Source organism: Aptenodytes forsteri, unplaced genomic scaffold (assembly GCF_000699145.1).
Source record: "Aptenodytes forsteri isolate BGI_AS27 unplaced genomic scaffold, ASM69914v1 Scaffold8, whole genome shotgun sequence".
NCBI classification, from domain to species: domain Eukaryota; kingdom Metazoa; phylum Chordata; class Aves; order Sphenisciformes; family Spheniscidae; genus Aptenodytes; species Aptenodytes forsteri.
In genome coordinates, this window is record NW_008796218.1 from 688,314 (window position 1) to 713,340 (window position 25,027).

The 25,027-nt window shown below is 56.8% G+C and overlaps 1 protein-coding gene across 2 annotated transcripts in view; it reads right to left on the minus strand.

Moving 5' to 3' along the window:
* Positions 1-65: 65 nt before the first annotated feature.
* DUSP8 (dual specificity phosphatase 8) overlaps positions 66-25,027 on the minus strand; it is a 27,508-nt gene continuing 2,546 nt past the window's right edge. The window contains exons 2-6 of one of the 2 annotated variants that reach the window (XM_009288672.1): positions 20,603-20,741; positions 4,323-4,489; positions 1,900-2,059; positions 1,568-1,691; positions 66-1,180 (exon numbers count right to left, since the gene is read on the minus strand). In XM_009288672.1, the coding sequence (XP_009286947.1) occupies positions 88-1,180; positions 1,568-1,691; positions 1,900-2,059; positions 4,323-4,489; positions 20,603-20,741 (1,683 nt within the window). In that variant the 3' untranslated portion in view covers positions 66-87. Of the gene's footprint in view, positions 1,181-1,567; positions 1,692-1,899; positions 2,060-4,322; positions 4,490-12,097; positions 12,456-20,602; positions 20,742-25,027 lie in introns of those variants that run through there. The other variant, XM_009288673.1, reaches the window with a different exon arrangement.

Here is a 25,027-nt window from a genome sequence, read left to right on the forward strand (position 1 = left end):
CCCTTCCGTCCCCCTCCCCTCTCCCCCCAGCTTAAATATCCCCCCGCCCTGTCCCTGTTCCCGCTCTCCAGGTGTCCCGGGGGGGTGTCAGGACACCTCGATGATCTCCATACTGCCCGAAAAGCTGGACTGTTTGCCGATTTTGCCCAGCTCTTCCCGGGTCCTGCCCTCGGACATGGTCTCCTCAAACTCCATCTGGCAGCTCCTCCGCTTGAACTGCTTCTCGGCGCCGGCCTCCTCATGCCAGCTGTGCCGCCCATCCCGCGGCTCGGCCCGCGCCTTGTCCCTCAGTCTGATCTCACAGCCGCCCGCCACCCCACTGCAGCCAAACGGTGGTGGATATGGGCCGGTGCCGGCAAAGAGGCTCCCGCCGCTACCGCTGGCGCTGCCGGAGTCCATGCCAAAGTACCAGCCAGCCTCGCCGGAGGGGGTGCCAGGGGATTCCAGGTGCACCCCACTCCAGGCAGTGGTGGTGGTGGTGCCAGGAGCGGTGGCTGGCTGGCTGAGCCGTGGCGGCAGCCCGTCCTCGGCGCCGGGGCTCTTGCGTGTGGCACAGGCTCCGCCAACGTTGAGGCTGAGCCCATGGGCCGGTGAGCCTGCCGGGTGCCGGTGCTTCCGCCGCTGCCTCACCTTGGCCTCCAGAAGGAGGTCGGGCCCGTTTGGCCGGTCGGGGCTGTCCGCCCCCGGGGAGAAGGGGCCAAGGCCGCCAGGGCCCGAGGGGCTGTCTAGCTTGCAGAGTTTGGGGGCGTCCCCGGGTCCAGGGGGTCCAGGGGGGTCCTGCCGTAGGCCGGGGGAGTAGGCAGACTTGATGTCCAGGGAGAAGGAGCGTTTCAGGCGGTTGGTGTCCTGGATGCGCTCAGAGGAGAGGTGCAAGCCGTTGAGCCCCTGCTGCAGGGTGGTGGGCGACAGGACCTTTGGGGTCACGCCTTGCCGCTCGGGGTCACCATGCGGGGATGCCAAGCCAGCGCCTCTCGGCACCTCCTCGGTCTTCTCTGAGGTAGGTGGTGGGGGGTGCCGGCCACCGTCAGCTGTCTCTGCTGGGTCCTGCTGGGCATCCACCTCACCCCGGTCGCCCTTTGACTTCAGGGCCTTGAGGAGCTTCAGGCTCCTCTCGTACTCCAGGAGCTGGCCCAGGAAGTTGAAGTTGGGTGAGATGGACGGGCGACGGTCCTTAACGAACCTGTCGAGAGGCACAGACAGTCCCAGTTGGTGCTTGGTCCTTCAGCAGGTCACCCCTACTTTCTCAGCCTCTCTGGGGAGAAGAGGCATCGTCCAGGACCTTCTGACCCTCCAAAGAAAGGAGTCTTGGGAAACCATGGGGCCTCGGGATGCCCCAGGGGTAGAGCTGGGACTGCTTCCCCTCTCCATTTTACCGCTCCCAACCGTTCCTCATTGCATGCACTTTATGAAGGGAGGTTTGGTTTGGTTTGGTTTGACCAGGACTTAGCCAAGGTAAGACAGAGCTTCAAGGGAGCTCCCACCCCCTCCTTCTGGGCTCAGCCTGCTTTCCTTCCCTGGAGTGAACCATACCGGCGTAACTCCTCCCTGCCCTCCGGGGAAAACTCACCTGTAAGCATCATCTGACGACATACCCATGGTCTTCATGATGTAGGCGATGGCGATGGTGGCCGACCGGGAGATCCCGGCCAAGCAGTGCACAATCACTTGGCAGCTGGACACCTTGGCCTTGTCTGATGTACGGTAGAGGAAACAGAGAGAAAAGCATCGATGCGGTCAGAGATGGTGAGCAAAATTACTCTAGCCTCCCTCCCCAACCTTCAACCCCTTTGTGTCAAAGAACAAGGGTTGCTGGGAGTAAGACCATGGAGGACAGAAGAAGAGTTCAGATTTTGAAGGCTGAGAACTGGAGGGTCTGCAACTATTCTAACAAAAGCTCACCAATGAATTCAATGGACTTGTCCAGCCAGGGAAGCAGCTTCTCACAGTAGTTGTCATTGACAGGAATGCGCATGAAGTGACTATCACAGATGAAGTCTGGCTTGGGACAGGAGTTGCTGGCATTGAGGACATAGCTTATCCCGTTCTGCGTCATCAAGTCCTGGTGGGAAAGAAGTGATCGAATGATTGGCTGAGTTCAGCCAGCACCGAGTGCTGAAGATCTGCCTTGCCATGCACTCCCTGCCGTTTCCCATCCCAATATATTCTCCTGTGGGTCTCCCACTGCTGCCTTGGCCTAGTTGATGGTAGGACAGCAGAGACCAGCTGAGAAGGTTTTGTCAATTTAGATGACACAGGTTTAAACCTCAGAAGATCTTTACTTTGGTCCAAGTAAAAGTCAGCAAGACCAAAGACACCTGGAAGGGGGTCCCAGAGGGGAAAACCCAAGAACCCCAGTATGAGAGGAATAGGAAAATACAAGAAAGAAAATCAGTGAAAACTCTGGCTGAAAGCTTTGAAAGTATCAGCTGAGGGAGAGAGGAGGCATCTCACCAATAGAGTGGGGCAAGTCATTGGTAGCACCCTGTGTTAACCAATGTCAACCCATGTCTTTGCTCCCACATCCCTCAGAAACACATTGGGAGTTCTCAGACTTGTTAGTTGTTCACAGTTCTTCACTGTGAACATACACTCTTGTGTTGGGACATAGACAGGTGGTGAGGGGAACCATCTCTTCCCTCTTTCTGACACCGGAGTGAACCTGGACTTGTTTTCTGTGACTTTTCTGCTTTGGCCATTCAACGGCCACCATCACTGCCCATATTTCTGACTCAATAAAATGCAATGGCACAAGGGAAACTTTAGGTAAATAGGGTCAGATGAAAAACTGCATTGAGGGCGTGAGGTTTGACCCACGGGCCATCCACCAGGGAACTGGCTTGCTGGGTGCGTACTGCTGCATCCACACCAACCTCCATTCCTTCCCTCCCAGGGCCACAGCCAGCTTCACCTATATGCAGTGCTGACACCAAATGTATGGCTCATCTGACCCCCGTCTCTTTCCCCGTCCCATCAGATTAGGTATCACCTGTACAACTGGGGGCAGGTTGCTTATAAAAAATGGGGGAACATCTGTGCCAGCTGCTGGGTCTCAGTGCCTGGTCTGCACTATTCCAGAGAAGACCCAGAATTAAATGGGAGGAGAAAACATGGAGATAAAAGAGTCCTTCCACACATCAGAGTGTGTAGGGAGCTGCCATGTGGGATCTCTCCTTTGCAATGTGCTAGAGAAGAGAAGCATCGCCCATGACCCTGCTCTGCTGCTTATGAATAGAGCATCTTCTGGCTACATCGTGGGGATGGCAGAAAACACAGCTCCAAAAGATGAACAAAACCCTCTGAGGAGGCGGGGAGGGAAGGGAACCATCAATTTCGCTGCCTGACATTGGCTCCTCAGGAGACCGCACCAGGATTTCGGCCCTGGCTCTCCAGTGGCCAGTTCCTGCCCACCCCAGCCCCAGCAGGCTCTGCAGAGCCTGGCCTCAGCTCAGTGGAGCCAGCCCAGCTCCTGGGCTCACATTCTTGGCATTTTTCTCTTTCATTTCCTTCTATTCCCTCTATATAATTTCTCTCCCCCTCCTTTCTGTCTCCAACCCACCTCCGGTGTTGTGGTCCCTCTCCCCACTCGCTTGCCCTGGGCGAGGACGCCTGGCTGGCTCCCTCCTGCCCGTGATAGGCAGGCACCCAGCGGCATTTTAACTGCAATTCCTCTTTCTTTCTTCTCGCAGTTATTTTTCCTTTAAACAAAATTCCTTCCCTGGCATGACATCATAGCACAGCCCTTCCAGCACCTTTAAAAGGGCACTGTCCCTCTTTTCTCCTCTCTCCCCAAAGCAAAACTTTGCTCATGTTTGGGCCTCCTGAACAAGCCCCTGCCCCTGGCCAGAGCTGCCTGTCCTCGTGCTGTCGTGGCTGAATACCCCAGCTTGTTCCCACTCTCTCTGGCTCCCAAGGGGATCGCAGCATTGCTGAAATTGGTGTTATCTGGCAGCCTGGCTGGCTAGGCAGGTGGGTGCAAAGCTGGCTCCTGTTCCATGTCTCCCTCCAGCTGTGGTAACTCCCCCTCCAAACCCAGGTGTTTTCCCGGCCATGCTCCTCCTGTCCCTGAGTTTGCTACGGGCACTTGGGAAGAGTTTGACCACCCCAAAGCTCATCAATATAAGACGACTCATCCTGCGACCACCCTCCCCAGTTCTGCCAGGCTCTGCCTATGCACTCCCTGCCTTGAGCGTCCTGGTAGGGTCAGACTGACCATGTGTGGTCCTCCCACTGGGCAGGAGAAGAGTCCTTAATGCCCTCACCCCTCTGCACGGCTGGGGTCCCAGATGGGACAGGGTGGACGTGTCCCCTTGACAGGGCCGTACCTTGTTTAGGACGTCTTTCTGGGAGCCCAGGTAGAGATGCGGCAGGATGCGCGTGGGGCCGACGTTGGCCACGGGCAAGCATGGCTGGGAGATGCTCATTGGCAGGATGGCAGCTGGCTTCCCCTCGCAGAGCCCCGGGAAGCAGGAAGAGAAGGTGGCAAAGCCTCCTGCGGAGAAAATGGGGACATTGAGCTTGTAGCAGTGAGGCTGAAACCATCAGCACCTGGCACCCTGAGGCCCGGGCTGGGGACAAAGCGGTGATAAACCTGCAACGCTGAGAACAGAGCCTTGAGGAGGAAAAAGCCACCAGCCATCGCTAACCAGGGCAGACACGTTGTGATGACTGTGCCACACACATGGAGAAAGGAATGGAGACCCAGCTCTGATTTTTCCTGCCGCAGCTGGATATTAACGCATACGTGAGGCATCCTGCACCCCCGCCTGCTCTTCGCAACTTCATTCAAACAAATGACAGGAAGAGAAAGTCCTTTTCTTGGCTGCCTACTACTCTGAGGACAACCAGGGTCACTTTCTGATAGCAAAACCTGCCAGGGCAGGATGACGACAAGCAAGCCCACCGAGGTGCAAAGCTCCCTGGGCTGGGGAGGTCAGCCCAAACCTGGCCGCAACAGCTACACTTACACATTGTGGTTTCTGAGAGATGTCCCCTCTGCCCAGCCCCGCCCAGCCCATGATTTCCGCCACATCGGACTGGACCGCCACATCGGTACCTGCAGGCCATTGCTGTTTTTCATGCTCTGACCTTATTGAATGTGACAGCAAGCAGCGCCCAATTTACTGCACCAAGCTGCTGGGCAGTCATACACAGCTTGAGCATCTCGAAGCCCAATATTGAGAGAAAACCCCCAGCTGGGGCTGCGGTAGGTGGCATCTCACAGCCAGAGCTATCGCCATGGTGTCTGGCACGGTCAAAAGCATGGTCTAAATGTGAATAAGCCTGCCTGAAAGCCAGTCCCCAGCTCAAGCAGTGAGAGCACTGACTTGAGTAGGGCAGCAAGCGTTGCCCTGCCTGCATGGTGGGCAGCTCAGGGAGCTGGAAAACCTCCAGTGCTGTTGCATGTCCTGTGCGATTGCGTAAGGCCACTGGTGATCCTGATTTGCTCTTGCTCACCGATCCCGTTCTCTGGGATAGAGCCGGGTCTGGCTAGTGGTGGCCCAACCTCACTCCCCTCCAGCTGAAGACATCTGGGCAGCAGCTTGGTGCAACAGAGAGGACCTTGAGTCCTATCAGCGCAACCAGTCTCCCTTGAGGTTTCCCTAGTCATGCGAATGAGCAGATGCAGCTTGACATCACCCAAAGGGCAGAGAAGACTTCGGGGCTTGACCGCCTCTGACTGTCAGAGGGACCAGGATGCCCCCATGACATCCTTCTGAAAGTCCAAGTCTCTGGACTCAGCACCACGGGAATCCCTGGCCCATCTCCACAGCTAAACAAGACCTTTTAATGAGCCTTTAGTAACGACTTTTCCATTCAGTCTCTCTCCCCTTCGGAAGCAGGGCAGCTTTGGCACATTCTCAATTTACCTTCTACAGCACCTTGCCAGCATTTCTGCTGACCCTCCTGGAGCACCTCCTTGGCTGCTGGTGTGGCACCAGGCTCTGGCGGGGTATGACTGGTGCTGCAGACAACCCACCCCACGCGTTTGGGAGATGAAGGTGATGGAGAAGCCAGAGCAGCGCACAAAATCATGCTCACACCACCTGACATCCAAGGTCGTCCATCACCCTCCAGCTCAGCAGCTCCTGGTGTCAGCTCCCACTGCCCCAAGAGGAAGGTGTCCTCCAACCAGCCTCTTGTGTTTTCCTGGCTGGCAGCTAACACAGCTCCCAGCTTCAAAACCTGGCCAAGCCGGGAGGGGTAGAGTTAAAGCACCTTATCTTCTCTAGCACTTCCTTTTCTCTGGCTCCTTCTGAAATGACATCACCTCACAATTGGGACATTAAATCAGAGCGAAAGCAGGAGGCCCAGCGCAGGTGCAGCGCAGCTCCAGTTACTGCTCATCCCTGTGCTGCGTCCCCATTGCCAAGGAGCGTAAATCACCAGCCAGAGCCTTGCATGGACATGTGCGAACTCCCTGCTTTGCCCTGCGCTTGAGCACACACCGCTCATGCCTGGGGGATGCTCAAGCAGAAACCCTGCGAGAAGGGTTTCCTTCAGCTGCCCCCAGGGAAGCCTGCAGCACATGGGGTTCAGTGGGGCGCAGATTTGACCCCTGGACTCGTGCAAAACAACTTGGGAATTTTTCCGAAGGAACCCGGCACATTTTTGGGGAGCAATGTGCATGCAAGCGCAGCCCTGGGGATCAGTGTGTGCTCTGGTCCCCAGGTCCCCAGCCTTCCACACTCACTCGTACCTGTCAAGAGCCGCCCAGGGCTGTGTACAGCTTTGTATCACTCTTTAAAAGCCAGGAGCGTGGAGTGATCTCATAGTTAAAGCAGGTCAGGGCACGCCGCTCTCTCCCCCTTGCCTGCCTCTGCCGGCACTTGCCCGGCAGTAGATCCTCTGCCAGCCCTGCCTGGGGAAGTCCAGGCAGGGGCAGAGGGGGCTGTGAAGCAGGTGGGGATGTTTGCAGAGAGTGGCAGCAGCATGCTCAGCTGCCGTGCCTACCCTGGCACACTGCCAGCAACCGGAGGATGCTGGCACCTGAAATGATGCCCACAGCTCACCCCACTTGTCCCAAGCAAAGCCTCAACCCTGTGTCTGGGAGCCTGGGCATGCTCCCATCCCGCCTGTCCTCATTTCCCCCGTGCTTGCAGCTGCTAAGGGCAGCCCGGGCTTGAGGAAAACCCTAGAGATGGGTCCGGGTACCCGACGCCATCCCAACCTTGAAGCGATGCTCACCCCACCCCATGCTGGCTGCTCTAGCATGCCTTTCATTTTTAGAAAGCAAAGCAGCTCTTCAAAACAATCCCAAAGGCAGTGAATGTCCCTGGCTGGGCTCCAACCGATACCTGGGCTTTCCCCCTTCCATACCCCGGGCCACGGATCCCAACTTTTGCTGGGAGAGAGCAGCAGAGCCCCATGGGGTAAGGAGCCAGGGCAGCACTGGGTCTTTCTAGTCTTTCCTCTTTTATTCACAGTGCTGGTGCTGGGAGCGCTGTTTCTTTTGGCACGTGGGGAATTAAGCTCAGGAAGGATTTGTGTATGACATGGAGCAGGTGCTTGGGGATCTCTGGTTTCTTCTTGATGCTCCCCTCGAGCCTGGGGAGGGCTTGCTGGGCAGCATCCCTGTGCGACATGGCCCGGTGCGCTGCTCATCGCTCCAGCGCTCCTGAGGGCTCTGAAAACCATTCCTTGGAAAACACAGTGTCTTTCTGCCTCCTGCAATTACCTGAGGCAGAGGTGGGGCCCAGGAGGAGAGGGGGGATGTTTGGGCACAGGGAACCAGGCCAGAAGTGGTTCACGCCTTCACTGCTCCTGCTGAAGATGGAGGAAGGAGAAGCGAAGAACCAGCATCAGGCAGGTCTCTGGGAGGGCTAGGGTGAAAATCACCCCCCAACTTTGGGGAGTTCATTCAGCAATGCCCCCAGAGACATAAAAGCCCTTAGCGGTGTCCAGCTCAAGGTGGGGCTGAAGAGAAAGGCAGCTTTCGGGAGGGAGGGGAGTGCTGTCACCCCCCCCAGAGGAAAGAGGGAAACTGAGACACTTAGTGCCAGAAGAGTGCAACAACTGAAATCTCATTTCTTCCCCCATCCTGGGCTTCGCTCACACGGTGCTGACCCTCCCTTCCACCTCCGGCTCTGCCCTGCATAGACCCCTCCGGGCTAGCCCCCAGCCCTGCTCTGCATGGCCCTGGCGGCAAACAGAGGAAGGGAAAAAACCCCCACAACTCCCTTACCCCCATCTTTGCCAGGCCCTTCCCTCTGCACGTTTTCCACCTGAACATCTATGACAACCTTCCAGTCAAACTGGATTTGTTGGGAGAACAGACGCCACAGAGGGAAGGTGGCCAGCCCGGGAATCCTTCTGGAGCCCATCCATCAGCCCGGGGGGAAATGCCAGTAGCACCTTTGAATAAGCCCCTGTGGAACCAGCACTGCTGCAACTCTTGGGGAGCCCTGCGACTTTTCCCCCTGAGCAGCAAACTGCACAGTGAGGGGCCCCTTTGTCAGTCTCTCTTTGCACCAGTGGCTGCGTAAGACCATGAGATGGCTATAACCAAAATGAACAAAAAGCCCCAGTGCTGGTGCTGGGCTGACAGGCATGGAAGGAGATCAGAAGGTGGAAGGAGAGAGGTGTTGGACTGCTGAGCTGGGACCCTGCTGCACCTGGGGACCCCTCCGTTGCCTTGGCTGTCACCTTCAGTTGGTCTCTGGGGGCATCCAGCTCATGGTTGGGACACTGACAACATCTCAGACATCACCCATCACTTGCAAGTTGCCCTGCTCCCCTCTCTGCCAAGGCAGGGCAGCAGTGGTGGTGCAGGGAGGGTGACACAGAAGGTGACAAAGTCCTGGCTAGGGACAGGGACATGGTGTGGCATCGTTTTCCTCCTGGTGGTAAGCCCCAGTTTTGGGGATTTACAATCCGTTGAGCTGCACGGGACGTTAGGGGAGATGCTGCTGGAGGTGTGGGGCACATTAAGCAGAGCTATCCCAGCTCCCTGCTGCTCCCTGCGTCCCTCCCTGCACCAAGGCCGTTGTCTTAGGCTGGAGGCATAAAGTGGAGACAGGGAAACGACGGGCCTTGAACACTCTCTCATGTCTCGCTGACAGCTGCAGACTGCCCATTCATCTCTGGCCCCATCGACTCACCTCCTTCAGAGTCCCTTGAAACAACCCAACAGCTCTGGCCTCGATGCTGCGCCCCACTGAAAGGGCTGCCCAGGACACCTGCCTCACCCCAAAACCGCTCTTCAGGAGAGCCATGTGTCTCTTGAACACCCCCAGCCCCATGAGTCTCCTAAATGCCTCCCCAGAGACACACACCAAGCAGCAGGGACATGTCCTGTTCGCCAGCCTCCCATGTGCACGATGGAGCACATCCAACGCAAAGCCCCCCAGCAGGAAACAGGGAAGAAGAAGTGACATGTCACCCCGCTGTGCTGTCAGCCTGTGGCAACAAGGAAGAGGGGAACAGGCACAGCCAGAGCTGCAAACCTTCCCTGAGCCAGCAGCTGCTGCGCTGCACCCCACCTCCTCACCCCCAGCTCTCACACCAGGAACTGGAAGGAGACCTGGGGGGGGTATTAAAGAGGTGGTTTATAGCCCACCCTCATTGCTCCTATGAGTGTTAAAAAGCAGCTGCCAGAGCTGCTCAGAGACCAGTTCCCCGTGCAGGTGCTGGAGCTTTTGCGGCAGCCCACGGCCCCACCAGTGGGCTTTGCGCCTGTGCTCGTGCTGAAGACCCTCTGCCCCCCTAAAGCTCCCGGCAGCCGAGGGGGCTGAGAGACGCTGGGCTCTGCCCAGCTCTCATTAAAATGCCTGCGGTGGCTGAGAGCCGCTGCCAGGGCGGCACGTGGCGAGGGGCAGCGGGGCATGCAAGTGAGCACGCGCCTCGGCTGCTGCTGGAGCAGCCGCCACGCCATGGCTCCCTGACTGCTGTGCCAGCTCGGTGGCCAGGATGGTACCTGGATGCCCCCTCCCCATCACCCAGCCCCCTGGGGACATGCTGCTCCCAGTGCCCTGACACATCTGTCCCCAAGTGTTAAACCACCTTGCTGAATTGAGGCATGGCATGAGATGACGAGAGCTGAGGGGACCTGCAAAACCCCAGCCCTCGCCTGCATCGTGCTCAGCCTTGGCAGGGCAGTGAGCCCGAGTGTTTGGCCGAGCATCTCTGCGGCAGGTTGAATTGAAGGAAGGAAAGCGGAGGGGCCAGGCACACTGCACGTCAACCCCCCGAGCCGCTGGGAAAATCCCTCTTTGCAAAATGCTGTCTCCTTGGCTCTCGTGCTGGGTGGGAGCCTGTTGGTGCCAGCAGCTAAGCCGGATGGCGTGATGAAACACTGCTTACTGTCACCTTTACTCACTGCACTCTGGAAAGCTCCGGGGCTTTGTCAGTGCTTCCCGCTGCCTGGGACGTTTCTGAGTTTTCCCCTGCCTCCATCCTTGCTGTTTCCCTCTCAGCTCTGCAGCCCCTGTTGCTTTTCCCCAGCCCTGCCAACAATGCCCAGTGCAGGCAGCCTTGCCAGCGATGCCCGATGTGGGCAGCCTGCTTGCTTGCATGCCCTTTCCACCCGCCTGGGTGAAATCCTGGTGCTCCACAGCCTGGCCAACTCGCCCTCTCCTGGCTGATGCTCCTTTACTTCCACACATCTCAGTGCATTGGAGAGAAACGTCCCCTGTCCCCACTGCGTTCCCCTGCCTAGCTCCCGTGCTCTCCCCCAGCCCGGGTTTCACCCTCCCTTCACTCAGCACCAAATTTCATCACCCCACTGCTGGCTCCTTTTTTTTTTCCAAGCAGTGGGGATGAGAAAGCTGATGAATCAGCCCTATTATGGATTCATGTGAATTCCCCGTTTCCCCAACGGTCACCCCAAACAACCTCTGTCCATCTGCTGCTACATCACCCTGCTGCCTCCCAACCTGTGCCAGCCCCCCCGGCCTCCCCTCCCATTCTCCCAAATGAGCGGAAAACATCCTTAATAAAAAGGAAAAGCGGCAGAAAGGAAGCCCTCCACCCACACAGCCAGGGACACACTCCCTGAGCTGCTGCACTTGATTTTCCTCTGGTGACTGTGCCTGCTTTGGACCAGCCTTACTCGTTCTCGTTTCGTAAAGAAAAATGTGTCATTTCCAGGAGTGACTTATTACTAATGACATCATCACTGGGTTATGTGCTTCATGCCACAAAAACCTGTCAAGCACTTTTAGCAGGCTCCCATTTTAAGTGGTGATGGACGGTAAGTTTCTTGATTCAACCCTTTGGTAATCTAGGTCATTCCAGGCTCGGCATATTTTTAAGCTGCTTCAGTTAATATCCCCTTCTTCTGCTTGCCCTTCACCCTGGCACTGGGGGGTGGAAACACTGCAAACCCCCTTTCTGAAAGAAATCCCCCTGAAGATGGGCAGGCAGCAACCGTGCTAGCAAAGCGAAATGGCTCCGTCGGGCAGCTGCGTGCGCGTGGGCAGCAGCGCAGCACTCCTTCAGCCGATTGCTCCTTGCACACCTCGCCACCCTCGCTTGTCCTTTCCTCACCACGCACTCCCCTTTGCCCGGGGCGCGGACGCCCACAGCCTCAGTGACCCCTCCAAACCAGCACCCGAGGGAGCAGAGTTGCTGGTGGCAGAGCCTGCCCTGGCTCCCGCAGCCTTCCTCCTTCCCTCCTCCTCCTCCTCTGCTCCGTCCACGCCCTTGCCAAGCTTGCCTGGATGGAGAAGTGTTCAGGGGACCCCAGAGTGGTCCCCCCTGGCCAGGCAGCCTCACCGGACCCTGCACCAGATGGGAAAGCTGCCTAATGTCGGGGACCACTGCAGATGCCCCTGCCCGCTGCAGCAGCCTCTCACCTGCCTGAAGGAGCTGCCCGCTCCGTGCAGTTCCTTTCCTGCTGCTGCCTGCAGGACCAGGCTAGCTGCCTCCGCAAGCGCTTCCGCACATTGCCCGTGGCTCCCCCTCCGCATGCTCTCCGCTCGCCTCCATCTCCCCGCTCGCGAGCTGCCTGCGCTCTTTGTATCACCAGCCATCACACTCCGCTCCCCGTCGGCCACTCAGCAAAGGCAATCTCCGTCCCCTGAGCAAAGCAGGGCTCTGAGCAGCCCCCTCTTCCCCCTCCATCCCCATCGGAAGGAAAGGAGCCGGCTGGCTGACAAACCTCTCATGTCCCTGCTCTCCTTCATCCTCCGCACCCTTATTTTCAGCTTCATCTGCCCCTCGCGCATGTCTGTCCAGAACTGGTCCTCGGAGGGAGCAATCATTACATCCACAGGCATCCAGGCAGCTGGGCTGCGGCTCGCAGGGGCACCTCTTGCCTTAGCAAAACAACAGCTGGAGGGCAAACAAAATACTAAAAAAACCAAAAAAGTCCCGCAGCAGCAGAGTACCGCCAGCCTCCGCCGGCTCCAGCCTTCAGGCTGAAAGAATAAAAAGCATAAAAAAATCGAGCCGGGTAGGGGGGCCCGGTGTAGTCCCCTTTCCCCGGCCGCCCTCCTCCTCGCCTCTCACTCCCTGCGTGCGCGGCTCCCACTCCAGCCTGAATGAGCTCAGCCCATGAGCAACAGCCCTGCTGATCCATCCACCGCCGCGCTCATAGCGCGCTCATAGCGCGCTCATAGCTAACGGGTCAGGCATGCGACCGCATTCCTTACTCAGCACACAGACACGCAGGAGAACGCCGGGCCTGACATATGCTTCGCTTGCTGCTTAAAGGCACAACCGCGATTTTCTCGCCCGCCCAAAGTCCCCCACAGTGAGTGGCTGCGGCAGGAGATGGACTGCTGCACCATGCCGGATTTGGCCCCGCGGAGTTAGTTTGGGGACAGGGACTTGGAGGGAGGAAGCTAATGCCCACACCTCATTTCAGCACCAGCCAGGGTGGTGTGTGATCAAACCCCCATGCCGAAGGGGAATGTGGCACCGCTCTCCATCCCTGCTCCCTGCTGCCCCCCATCCAGTGACAGGCACCCCATGGCTGTGCCCCATCCTGCCCCCTCCCCACAGCTGCTCCTGGCAGGACCAACGTGCGCCCCCTGGGGTATGTTTAACTCTGAACCCCAGCACCAGGAAGGGCGATGCCATGATCTCCATTTCCTAAGGGGGAAACTGAGGTACAAAAGATTAAGTAACTTCTCCAGGGTTCTCTGCTGCAGGGCAGAGCTGGGGACCAGACAGCAGGTCCCTAACCACCAGCTCATCTTTCCTCTTGATGTCTCCACTGAGAGCGTCACATCACCCAGGAGGGATGCTCATCCTGGAGTGGTTTCAAACAGCTGGAAGCAAACGAGTCCCAACAGCTGGTGGGGAAAGGTGCCGGCGCTGGGCTGCTCACACCTGCGATGGAGTTATCTGCCCAGTCCCAGTGGAGAAGGACTGTGGTCTGGAGGAGCTGCACCCTCCGCCAAAGCCTCCTCATGTGCAAATGTCCAGCAAGAGGGGGTATGTAGGAAAGGGCTTTCCTGGTCCCGCTGGGGTCTATCCATCAGTGATGGCTTCTGAAGCAGGTTGGGGGTTGATGCATTTTCTTCCTTGTATTTGTCCTGGGGAAGAGAATTACTTGTCCCCCCCTTCCCACCCGCGGGACTCCTTAATACGTCTCCACACAGCTCCTTACGAGTTTATTGGTCTGAGCCCAGGCCTCCAGAAAGTCATTCAGGATTATAGCAAGCGGAGGAGCGAGGGGGGGGGCATGTATTGTGCCTTTGAAAATCTGAAGCTTTATGGGCTGAAAAACCCCAGGCTGAGCCATATGTGAGTGACTTCAGTGTTTTTCCTTTGAATGACATCACATGAGATGAGGTCATTGGCATTAACTAAGTGCTATCCCCTCCCCCCCACCCTGAGTGGAGCCAGCCTCCTAACGAGCCTTGTTGTTGTAACAAATATGGTTTGATTATTATCAGATGTGGGTCAGAGGTTGGATAAAATTCAAAGCATGCTCCAACTAGGCTGGAAGAGAGGAGCAGCCTTCCCCCAAGAGCTGCGCTCCGGAAGCGGCTCCCACAGCAGCTCCCCAGGGGGTCCATGGTCCCCAACATTTGCCACCTCCATCCCTACGAGGGAGGGCACATGATGCTGGTGGCCAGTGCCAATTGCTCCCAGTAATGGAGATGCCTCCATCTCCACTGCTGCTGCGCCAGCGGTGCTCTACCCACGCTGGCGGGCGATTTGGCTGCAACCTGCTCTGTCGGCTGCGCTTGGGGCTCTGCTGGGGTGGAAACCATCACCAGGTCATGCACGGGCAGCAGCCGGCCGGCTGCTGTGTACCAGCCGAGGGGGAAGTTGCAGGAAGCACGTGGTGAATTAGGGAGTGCAATCATCAACCTGTCCCCAACCCAGCGGTCCACATACATGAATTTGCCTTCCCTTGCTGCCCTCCGGTTGCCTGACTCCCTCAGGCTTGTGAGAGCCCTCAGTACAAGTTATTTTGGTACTGGCAGGTTCCTTCAGGATGCATTTGGACCTAGTTTTCGTCTCAGGGCTGCAGCTAGGGAGCCGGGCACGACAGCACCATGCAGTCCCTGATGCAGGAGGCTCACTGGTGTCCTGTGTCCCTCTGACCCTCAGCAAAAGACAAGCGAGCAACCCCCTTCCTCCATCAGTGTGAGGTCCAGCCACATGGAGATGCTACCCACAGCCACCATTCCCCAGGCAGCGTCCTCCTCCCCACCTTCTTCACCCCTTTGCCAGGACCAGGGTAGGGGTTGGGAGCTGATGCTGGGGGGCACTGGCAAGTAGAAATGAAAGGCAACATCTGTAGCACAGAGACATATCCCACGTATTGCCTGCTGCCCCTCGGCCCCTTTCCCCAGGTGCTCCTCCTGGCCAGGCTGTCACCCATCCTGCCTCCAGCCCCTATTTAGGAGACAGAGGCGCATCACCTGGGGAGCGATGCCCAGCCTCACCAGCCCTGCTTCGCTCTCATCGCCACAGCGCTCACCAGCAAAAAACCTGCTGCAATGGGTTGGAGAGAAGCATGCAACCCGCCTACAAGAGCAGGGAGCAGAAAGCCCCTGTTCAGCACCTACATACCCACTGCAGCGGTACCTATAGCCTGGCACAAGCCCAGCTGGGCAGCAGCCAGCGGTTCCTCTCTCCACCCCGTGCCGGGACCTTGTAATAATTGCCAGCGCTGACCTTTCGCAAGCGTGCGTCAGGGGCCCGGGGAAAGGGGGAGGCAGATGAGGGGAGGCAGGTTCCTCAAAAGGAAGGAAACCATAACTGGGCAAGCGGCTCCTGCCCATTAGGATCTCTTACTGGGGAAGTTGCCTTCCTCCCGTTGGCTTTCCAGAAATGAGAAACGAAATAACACGGCGGTTTTGTAAGTGTTGGCAACCAGAGGGCTGCTCTTCTGTAAGCCCCTACTCCTCCGTCCCTCTCTGCCTTCGGCCTTTCACTCGCCTTTTCTGGGTCCAATGGTTAAAAACACGGCTGGAGGGGGAGGGGAAGCTCCTCGGGTAATTATAGAATCGGGAAAACAAGTTGTCTGACGACAGCGTTGCTAAACAGGGAGGTTTAGAGCATAGGTCTGGAATACAATCAGCTTGCACATACGTGACCTGGCTTAACCCCTCACAGAGATGCAGCCACCGGTCCTGCTGGGGCCGAAACCCTCCCAGGCATCTCCTGGGCTGGTGGAGGGTGGGAAGGGTGTACCTTACCCTGCCACCATGCCTTGGGCTGCGGAGACCGGGAGCAGTCCCTAGGGCCACCGCTGGGCTGGGTGGCTGGGGCTGGATGCCAGCACCCGCTGGATGGGGGCTGGAGGGCGAGAAAACATGGTCCTGCCCTGGCCAATGTGGTCCCAGATGGCTTTTTCTTTCTTAGGTTTTAGATTATTTTTTTCTTACATTAGGTTTGTAAAGATGCCTTGACCCTGGTTCTGGATCCTGCTAAGCTTTTAGCTTCAGTGTCAGCCATGACAAGTTTTGCAGATTAATTTGTATTTTTGCTGCCTTTCGGATGCACATGCTGTCTCCAGCTCCTGGGACTCTGACTAAAAGCAAGCCCCCTCTGCTCTGCCCTGCCCATGCGCCGCTTTTGCACCTGCCTAGCTCAGCTTTTTTCATGCATCTTCTCTTTTCCTCTAAAACAGCCCCAGCCTGATGTGTTTCAAGAGGAGCAGGCAGCAAGGGAGATGTGGTGCTGGCATGTGACTTCACACCAACACAGCACACAAAAGCATCACGGTATTTTCAGCCAAGGATGCACAAAGTCACACTCGGCTGCCCTGATGTTTAACCTCCTTTTAGGACTGTCCCTGTGCAGCAAAAAAAAAAAAAAAAGTGCTTTTTCATAGAATCATAGAATAGTTTGGGTTGGAAGGGACCTCTAAAGGTCATCTAGTCCAACCCCCCTGCTGTGGGCAGGGACATCTTCAACTAGATAACTTTTTTTAAAATTAAAAAGTATTTTTAATTAATTAATTAATTATTTTAAATTAATTTTAATTTTAAACATTATTTTCTTTTCTTTTTTTTAATTAAAATAATCTGTCCCTGAGTCCTTGTTTCTGAAATAATTCCAGCCAGTACTGAACCCACTCCCATCTGGGCAGCTCAAGTCAGCTCCTGCAATGGAAATCCCCTTTCCTTTTTCACTACTTCATTTTGTCTGCTCCGAAGTCACCTGCCTTTGGTAGATTCCCCCAAAATCCCCCAAATCTCAGCCCCCTCCGGATCACTGCCACTGCGCAATTACAACTCTCCCTGGACGTGCTGGCTGGTCGCGGCACTGCCAGGCTGGAGAGGACCTGGGTCACAGCCAGCACTGCCGAGGCCAGCCCGCTTGCCAAGGAGGAAGATGGCGAGCGGAGGGCTGGGAGGGATTTCTTGCTGATGATATTGTTACATTCTTTCCGAATCCTGGGAGTAAACAGATGCTCCAAATTTAGAAAGAACAGGACTGGAAAATTTAAACATTCCTTGAAGAATTGGTACAAAAGGGGGGGGGGGGGGGATGATCTCACGCGCGCTCCCGAGCCAGATGAAAAGCTCATGACTCAAGTTCAGAAAGCAAGCGAGGGGCCTGTTTCAGGTCGGAGCACAGTATCACAACGATAAAGCTCCCCCGGCACATGAAACTGCAATGAAAAGAGCCTCTGCTGTGCAAGGGGGTCCCAGCCCCAGCAGTCCGAGCTGCAGGGACCACCGCTGCTGGCCACACACTGCCACCCCAGTTTCGCCTCCGGCTGGCATACGGCTTCAGGCGCAGGAGACAGGAGCCTGGTGCTCAGCGAGCGCCAGGCGTAGGGACAGGATGGGTGCCTGAGCATCATCTGGACAAACATCCCAAGCCCTCGGCTATCGCTTTTAGCCGCTGAATGGGAGAAAAGGAAGATCTCCCCACCCTCCGCTGCAGCTGGACAAACGGAGAGGAGCTCGTGAAGCTCAGCACCCAGGAGCTCAGCACTACACTACAGCTCAGGCCAGGCTCCAATACAAGAGCTGGCACATGGGAGCCATCAGGGAGCGATGGAGCCAGACCACTGCTGCTGCTTCATAAACAGATAATGGCTGTTAATAAAAACCAAGCGGGAGTTTGCAAAGGGGAAGAAGAAGGGGGGAAAAAAGCAAAGTGAAAAAAAAAGGCAAAAAAAAAGCAAAAAAGCCAAAAAAAAAGGCAAAAAAGCAAGAGTTTGTGCTGAAGTAAACAAAGGTTAAAAGGCTCCTGCAGGAATAGCAGAGCTGGGCCGGGAGGGAGGGAGGGAGGCGTTGCTGAAGTAAACAAAGGTTAAAGAACAGTCAGGCTCCTGCAGGAATAGCAGAGCTGGGCCGGGAGGGAGGGGGCATTACGTAATGCAGGAAAAATGTTGGCTCCATTCAGTTTTCCACCACTTCATGTGATGTCAGGAAAACCATATAAATCAACAGGCTTTCTGCTCCCATGGATGGAGGGCAGCAAGCAGCACTATTTATACTTACACAATTAAAAAAAAAAAAAGGGAAAAAAGAAGAGAAGCCCATGATTTCCAAGACTGGGAATAATTGACTCAGATTCCGCCTTCCCAGCCTGCTGGAATCACTGCTTCTGGGCTGTTAACCCTTGAGCGGTCCCCACCGCCGCTCTTGCCACCCCCAGCTCCCCTGTCCTCACCCATCAGCCTCCACCAGCTACTTCAAGGGTCTGAAGGACGATGGCTTGGAGGTGAGCAAGAATGGCCAAGCACAGCATTTGCATGAGATGGGGACACTGAGGCATGGATATGTGTCACCTCTGGAGAAACATCTGCTGCGGCTGAGGACAGCTGGGGAGCATGGAGGTGCTCGGGAGGTTCTGGGGCTGCATAGGGCTGGCACATGGCTTTGGGGACCCTCAGGACGGGGTGCTGGCATCCACTTAGGGACAGGCTGAGATTTCAGGGCAGGACCCTGAGATTTTGAAAGCCCTTGCCAGCCCAACTCTCCGCTGGGGTCACAAGCCACCTCCAGGGAGGACCCATGCACCTCTTCTGGGACACGGAATGGGTTGGGGCAGGATGAGGTGCCTGAGCCCGGAGCGGACAGACCGAGGGGTTAAAACCCACCAGGGCGAGGGGTCAGAATCAGGCCCAGCCTGCACATCCCCCCTCAGACCTCCCAAGAGCTGCCTCTAAAACAACCCGGCTGCTGCCCACACCGCAGGCAGGAGGAAGCTGCATGTGTCGGCAAATGTGCCCAGCCTCCCTCAGACGCTGTCCGCAGCCGCTTCCAATCACGATTTCCATGTAAAATGCTGCCACCATGACCCAATGTTCTAAATTTCGGTTCCCGTTTTTTCCACCTGCTGGCGGCCCGCATTCCCCATCAGGCTGCGGCCCTGCAGCACTTTTAATTAGGGAGGTTTAAGCTTTGCTTGGCACCTAGCACAGCCACACCCCTGCTTGGGGGTCTGGGCTCCTGCAGCCCAGGGAGATGGAAATTGCTGCCCTGAAGATGGAGGATGCATGTGCCCAAGCGGGGTGCCGGTTTGCTCATGGGGGGGCAGTGGTGGCGATGGTCATGGCTGGGGGGGTGGCACGCCACCAGTGCTCACCCACCATGGGGCATGCCATGCATGCGGCTGGGGTGCACCAGTACTATGGGGGTCCCCCAAGCCTCCCCTCGCTTTCCCAGGGAGGAGAAGGCTCCAGGGCTTTCAGGGCCACCTCACCCAGCCCTGTCCCTGCTCCAGGAGGACTTGAGGCAGGGGGTTTGCAGCCAGTGCATAGCGCTGCCCCTCGCCTGGTCCTGGGAAAGTGGCAACGGGTTGAGGGGTGCCAGGGTCACGCTATGAAGGCTGTTTCCTGACCCATCCCAGTGACTAAGCAGGTTCCTTCCCAGATGCAACTGAATCTGCCTTCTCCTTCTCCTGCACCGTGTGCCAAGCCGTGCCCTTGTTTATGCCGTGACGACCTTGGAGCTAACGGCGTGGCCGCTGGGGCAGGCCGGGGACTGCCATAGCAAGCTCGCGGCGGCATCCTCCAGCACTGGCCTCGGCAGAGCTCCTGCAACCTGGGCCACGCTAATTAGCTTTAATGTGATTTCATGTAATCCCTGCTTGCTTTTGAAACCCTCAAACTGGGGGGTTTATTCCTGCTATTTCTCTGCTCTGTTCTCCCCATCCCAACACAGCTGCTCTGATTCAACAGTACCTTACCCATGCCATGCATGAGCAAGGCTCCCTGAATGCCACTTGCTTGTGCCACCTTCCCCATCACAGCTACTCCTTCCCAGGGTTTGTCATGCTGCCAAGTTTGTGGGGATAGCCACTCCCTCCATCCCTGCGATGCCCCGGGGACACAGAGGTCGGTACCCTCTGCCTCAGCCCTAAAGCAGTACCTAATCGCTGCAGGAGGAGGACAGGCTTGGGGAACAGAGATGATCCCCATCTCTGTGCTTTTGGCACTATCTAGGAGCCTGGCTAAGCTCAGCGGGATCGAGGGGCTGAGTGGGGCAGTGCCTGCTCACCCCTCCGCAGGAAGAAAGCTTGGAGGTGGGCAGCCAGCCAGGCAGACGCCCAGCCCCCCCCAGCTATGGGGAATTAAAGGCAGCTTTAACTCTCCCTTCGGCAGCTCGCTGCCTCTTTCTCCTTCTCTCTGCTGGGTTGGAGCATTTCATTCATCGGTCGCCTGCCTCCCATTTTGCTCTGCAGAAGGGCTGCAATTAGGGCAGCACGTGCCTCCTCCTGCCTGCGCACTCGCGCCTGGAGAGCATCATCTCCAGCAGACCTTGACTTACCCAGGGATGACCCTCTGCCCTTGCCCTCCTTCTCCTTCTTCTTCCCAGCACATCCATGGGTGTCCTCTCCTGCCCTCCCTTTAACAGCAGCGAGAGGGAGCAGAGTGCCTGAACCAGGTCCAGCCCTTGGCACATTCACTGGGGACGAAGCAGCACCAGGATGGGGGAATGAAGGGCAGCTTTTGGGTGGCCGGATCCGTGACACCATGACCCCTCCATACCCTCCCCTCTCATTCACCCTGGCTGGTAGGTGCAGTGGCGGGGAGCTGGACAGTGCGAGGAATGAATGCGCTGGGGGACCCAGCAATGCTAGTGTGGGTTGAGCCTCCTCAGTCCGCATGCGGGGCTGCCCTCCCATGCCACAGCCACTGGTGGCTGGGAAAGCGGGTGCAGATGGACACGTGTGGCCACAGCCCTGTAACTCCAAACTAAAGGCACGAGCACCAAGGGAAGCAGTAACCTCCTACCTGTGAGGATGGAGACACTGTGGAAACAGCTGTCCAGTTTGCCCAGGAGGATGGAGAGGAAGCTGTCGGCAGCCAAGCCGGTCACGTCCCGCGTGCTCTGGTCGTAGACCACCACGTCCTGGTGCTCCTCCGCCTCCACCTGCAGGGGAATGGCAAAAACTGGCCATCAGAGAAATAGGCTGAGCGCTGAGGATGCTGTTGCCCACACCACCATGGGAAGCAAAGCTGAATTTAGCAGTCACACAAGCAGGAGACCCAACTCCATGCTGTCCCCACGAGTTGGCTTCGCTCACCAAATGAAGGGTCCAGCCAGGCTGGGACTCTGCTCCACGGCTACAAGCAAGTATGTCGGCACAGACGCCCGTCAGAGCAGCCCCACCAACTGCGAGCGCTTTTGAGAATCCTACCCAAAATAGGGTCACTCTTCCCCATCGCCCACCCTCGCTTGCCATTACTTAACCGTGTCCCAGAAGTCGCTGCGACTTCTTCCACCACCTCCTCCCCACCCAGCCTTTGCCCTCAGATACTCCTCTGCAGCCTGGCTGGTGTCACGGGGATTTGGGGGTGGTTCTGCAGGCAGGGATGCTCCCAGCACAGCCCCTGGCTTGCGGCCGGAATGAGCAGGGCTGGAGTGACAGCTCTTCAGGGCTCAGCCTGGAAACACCATACCCAGCACAGTAACACCTCTGTAGGCACTACCCCTCTGGAAGCTCAATGCAAACCTCCCGCAGATCACCCCTGAGGGCTGAAGGAGAGGGAAAATCTTTTCTTTATCTTGGTGGATGTTCAGGGGGATGCTCTTTCTTCCTTTTGTAATGCGTGGCGGAGCTTGCACACTGCAGAGATGTGCTGGGGAGAGGGAAAGGAGCTCCTGGGCTGCTCTCACGTGACTTTACGTGCCACAAACAGCACCCAGCCCTGCCGCTGCTGCAGGGTCTCCAGGGTGGGTGAGATGGTGGGGTACCCCACAGGCAGGCAGCTGTCTGCAGGCAGGAGTCCTCCCACACCTGGTGATGGTTGGATTGCAGTGAGAGCACTCAAGGCGCAGCCGGCCTTTCCTACACCTACCTGAAGGTCCAAGCATTAAAAGAAGATAAAAATCTTCGCAGAGGCATGGCTCAGCACACCTGCTGAATAGCTGGGTGGATGGCATATGCCTGCCTTGTGGGCGCCTGCCCTCCCAGCCAGCGGGGCAAGGCACATCCATCACGCCGTGGGAGGAGGAGGGGGCAGCAGCAGGCAGGGAGGGAGGGTCTGCGCTCCCGAGCCGCTTTCTCCTCCGGCTTGTGTTGGAGCTGCCCATTGCCCACCCCCTGCCCATCCCTCTCCGAAATCTCTTTAGGAGACCACTTGAACTAGGAACCACTCATGGACACCTGCCTCCTTTTGCTGTCTCACTGCCATGCCCTATCTTACCACTTGAGCAGATTCGCTCGGGGTTGCTGTTGATATTAATGCTGCTTTCACACCCTGCTGCAGGTGCTTCCCTGCTTGGCAACGTGAGCACCATCCAAATAAAACTGCAGGGTGCACCAGTTTAGCTGAGCTCATCATGTCTCCTCGCCGCAGTGGAAGGACGGCCCCGCACCAACAGAAATCCCCGCTGGGGCACAGCACGCGGCTCTGCAATAGGAAGGGGGGAGCTCAAAGGAGCCGCCTGTCTCCAGCCCGGCACCGGGCACTGGAGAGCAAAACTGGCCCTGCAGTCAGTGGGATGACAGGAGGGATGAAAAGGCAGTGGCAGGATGAGAAGGAAGAGAAAAGGATGTGGGAATTTTAAAATAAAGACACTGAAAAATGACCGAAGCCACCTGGGGGTAAGCCAGCTGAGGATCTACCCCAGCATCTCTTCATCGGCCATCCCTGAAGCAGGACTTTCGCAGGAGGCCATCCCAAGCGCAGCTGGAGGGAAATACGGTGGCTGCTGAGCCAGCTCGGAGCCGGGAGCCTGCCAGTCCTTAGCAGGGCCACTATCTCTTCAAGCCCCCCCTAGCACACCCTTAGCACATCCCGAAAATCCACTCCTCAGCCTGAAGCCCCATGCCAGTGAAAGCATCTCCCATGCTGTTGCATGGTGAGGTGGGGACCAAGCTGCGGTGGGGCAGGGGCTCGTCCTGGCTGCGCAGTCCCAGCCAGGGTGGCTGCAGGGGAGATACCAGCTCTGGCTGAGCAGAATTATCCCACAATAGGATTTAGTGTTCCCTCCGCACGGGGAGGCTTTGTTTGGGCCATTACTGCAGGGTTGCTGAGCGACGGCAGAGATGTGCGACACGGTTTACATCTTATTAAAGTTATAAGGTTTCACTCAATGTAAATGCCAAACAAGTGCTGGCCTTGCATGGCCTGGCTGCAGAAAATAAATACCCCACTTGCTGGGGTGAAGATGCCTGCAGGATGGTCCTGAGGAGCCCTCGTGGAGTGCATAAGGAGCCCGTATCAGCATCCCGGTTCCTCGCCACAAAGGGAAATGAGAGGGAGATGTTTAATCAGGACCGCGGGTCTCCCATTAACCTCATGCACTCCTGACATGCAGAGGAAGGCACAGCTCCATCTCTGGCCTTAAACATATGGAGGTTAAGAGCTAAGTGGGGCAGAGGAGGAGGGTAAAGCTGAAGAGATGCTCAGGGCCTGATTCCTGCCTCTGCCAGGGGCTGGCATAGGGCAGCGGCATGGCTGACAACACAGGAGTCCCTCCGAGGAGCAGCACCTCCATGGTGGGAGCTCTTCCATGGGGGTTGCCTATCACCCCAAGACTGCTGAAGTAACCAAACCCCCAGGCATCACCCTCCAGAAAGGGTCCCCAAATCCAGCCAGCAAGGGACAGCAGGGCCAAGGCACAGCAAGTCTTTTGGCCCCAAGTAGATGCTGAGTGGGGCTTGCAAACCCGTGCATGCCTTTGAAAAGCTGCTGGCCCACTCCAGCGCCAGAGGTGCCACAGGGCACCTCCCCAGGGACAAACCTCCTCCCTGCCAGCAGCTCGGCTGGGGGGGATGGCCAGCCTGGAGCAGGGACCACCCAGCCAACAGCTCCAACCAAACCCCAGCTGAGACCATCCATTGCCTTCGCGCCAAGCCCAGTGCTCCCCATCACTCTCCCAAGCTCTGGCTGGAGGTAACTCCCTTATGGACATGTGGTCCCAGGCACTGGGTGGTTCAACGCAGTCTGGGTCCCTGCTGCGCCTCTCCCCGGCTGCCAAGCAGGGATGATGATGCTCTACAAGTGATCCAAGCTAACGTAAGAGCAAGCTATTCTTATTATCCCAATTACTACCGACATCTCAGTCACATATTATTTCAAAACACAGCGAATCACCCCACTGAAATAACAGGGCTTCCATCAACATAAAGAGCAGCCAGGCACAAGGCTCAAAAATAAGCCCCAGCTTTCCCTCAAGCAAAATAGTTGCTTGCAGAGCCATGCTCCTAACGCAAATAAATAAATATTCCCATCACCGGAAGAGACCCTTGTCATGCTTCAAACCACGGCTGTAGCTGATCTGGAGATAGCTACATTTCAGGAAGCGAGAAGAGGTCAAGAGGTTGAAAGACTTTCCAGGGGGATCTTGAAGAACTGAAATTTTCAACATTTCCCTCAAGAAATGCTAGTAAAAACCCCAAGCAGGAATTTCCCATAACCTCTGCCCCCAAAACTGCACCAAGGAGCTGAATTATTCCAGTTGTTATTGGAATTTATTATTGGGAGAATTTATTATTGTTAGTATTGGGAGAAGGGTTCAAAAACAAAACCAGAGCAGTACATTGGTACCATTTTTGTGCAGAGAGAGACTATTGCTAACTGGGAAATGAATTGCTGCTGCAGTTTCCCAGCCGGGCACCACGGGAAGATGCACGCGCCCAGCAGGATACGGTGCACAATGGGGCTCGGGTAGCGGTGGCTTAGCTATGCCCATGATTGTAGGCACATTTCATAGAAAAAACAAAGGGATTTTTATTTTTCCCATTTCTTCTTTCCCACCAAATGGTTCTTTCCTTTCCTTGCACCAAAAAAGCCAGGGGTTGCTGCTATCACACAGCATTGCTCCAAACCACAGCACGCAGAAGCACTGTTAATGGTACCCTTCCTTAACAGTGGTATGGAAAAGAGGGGTGCAAGCACTGGGAAAAGCAAATTAGACAAATGCTCTCATCCCCCCTGCCTGCGCGCATGCAGAAGGAGCAGAGGGGAGAGCCAGGCAGGGTTGCCTAAAAGCTTTGCTCTGTATCACCCCCTGCATCCTTCCCCAAAAGGCAATCGCAGCCTGGGGCATTGCTGAGCTGGGATGCACAGGTCGAGCTCTCTTTGCACTGGGCAGGCGAGGAGGAGCAGGACAAGGTGGGGGCTCAGGGCTGCCCTTTCCCTGCCCGGGCAGCCACTCGTCGCTGCTGGCCGCCTTTGTCTCGGCAGGCCCCCCCGGCCGGGGGCCGG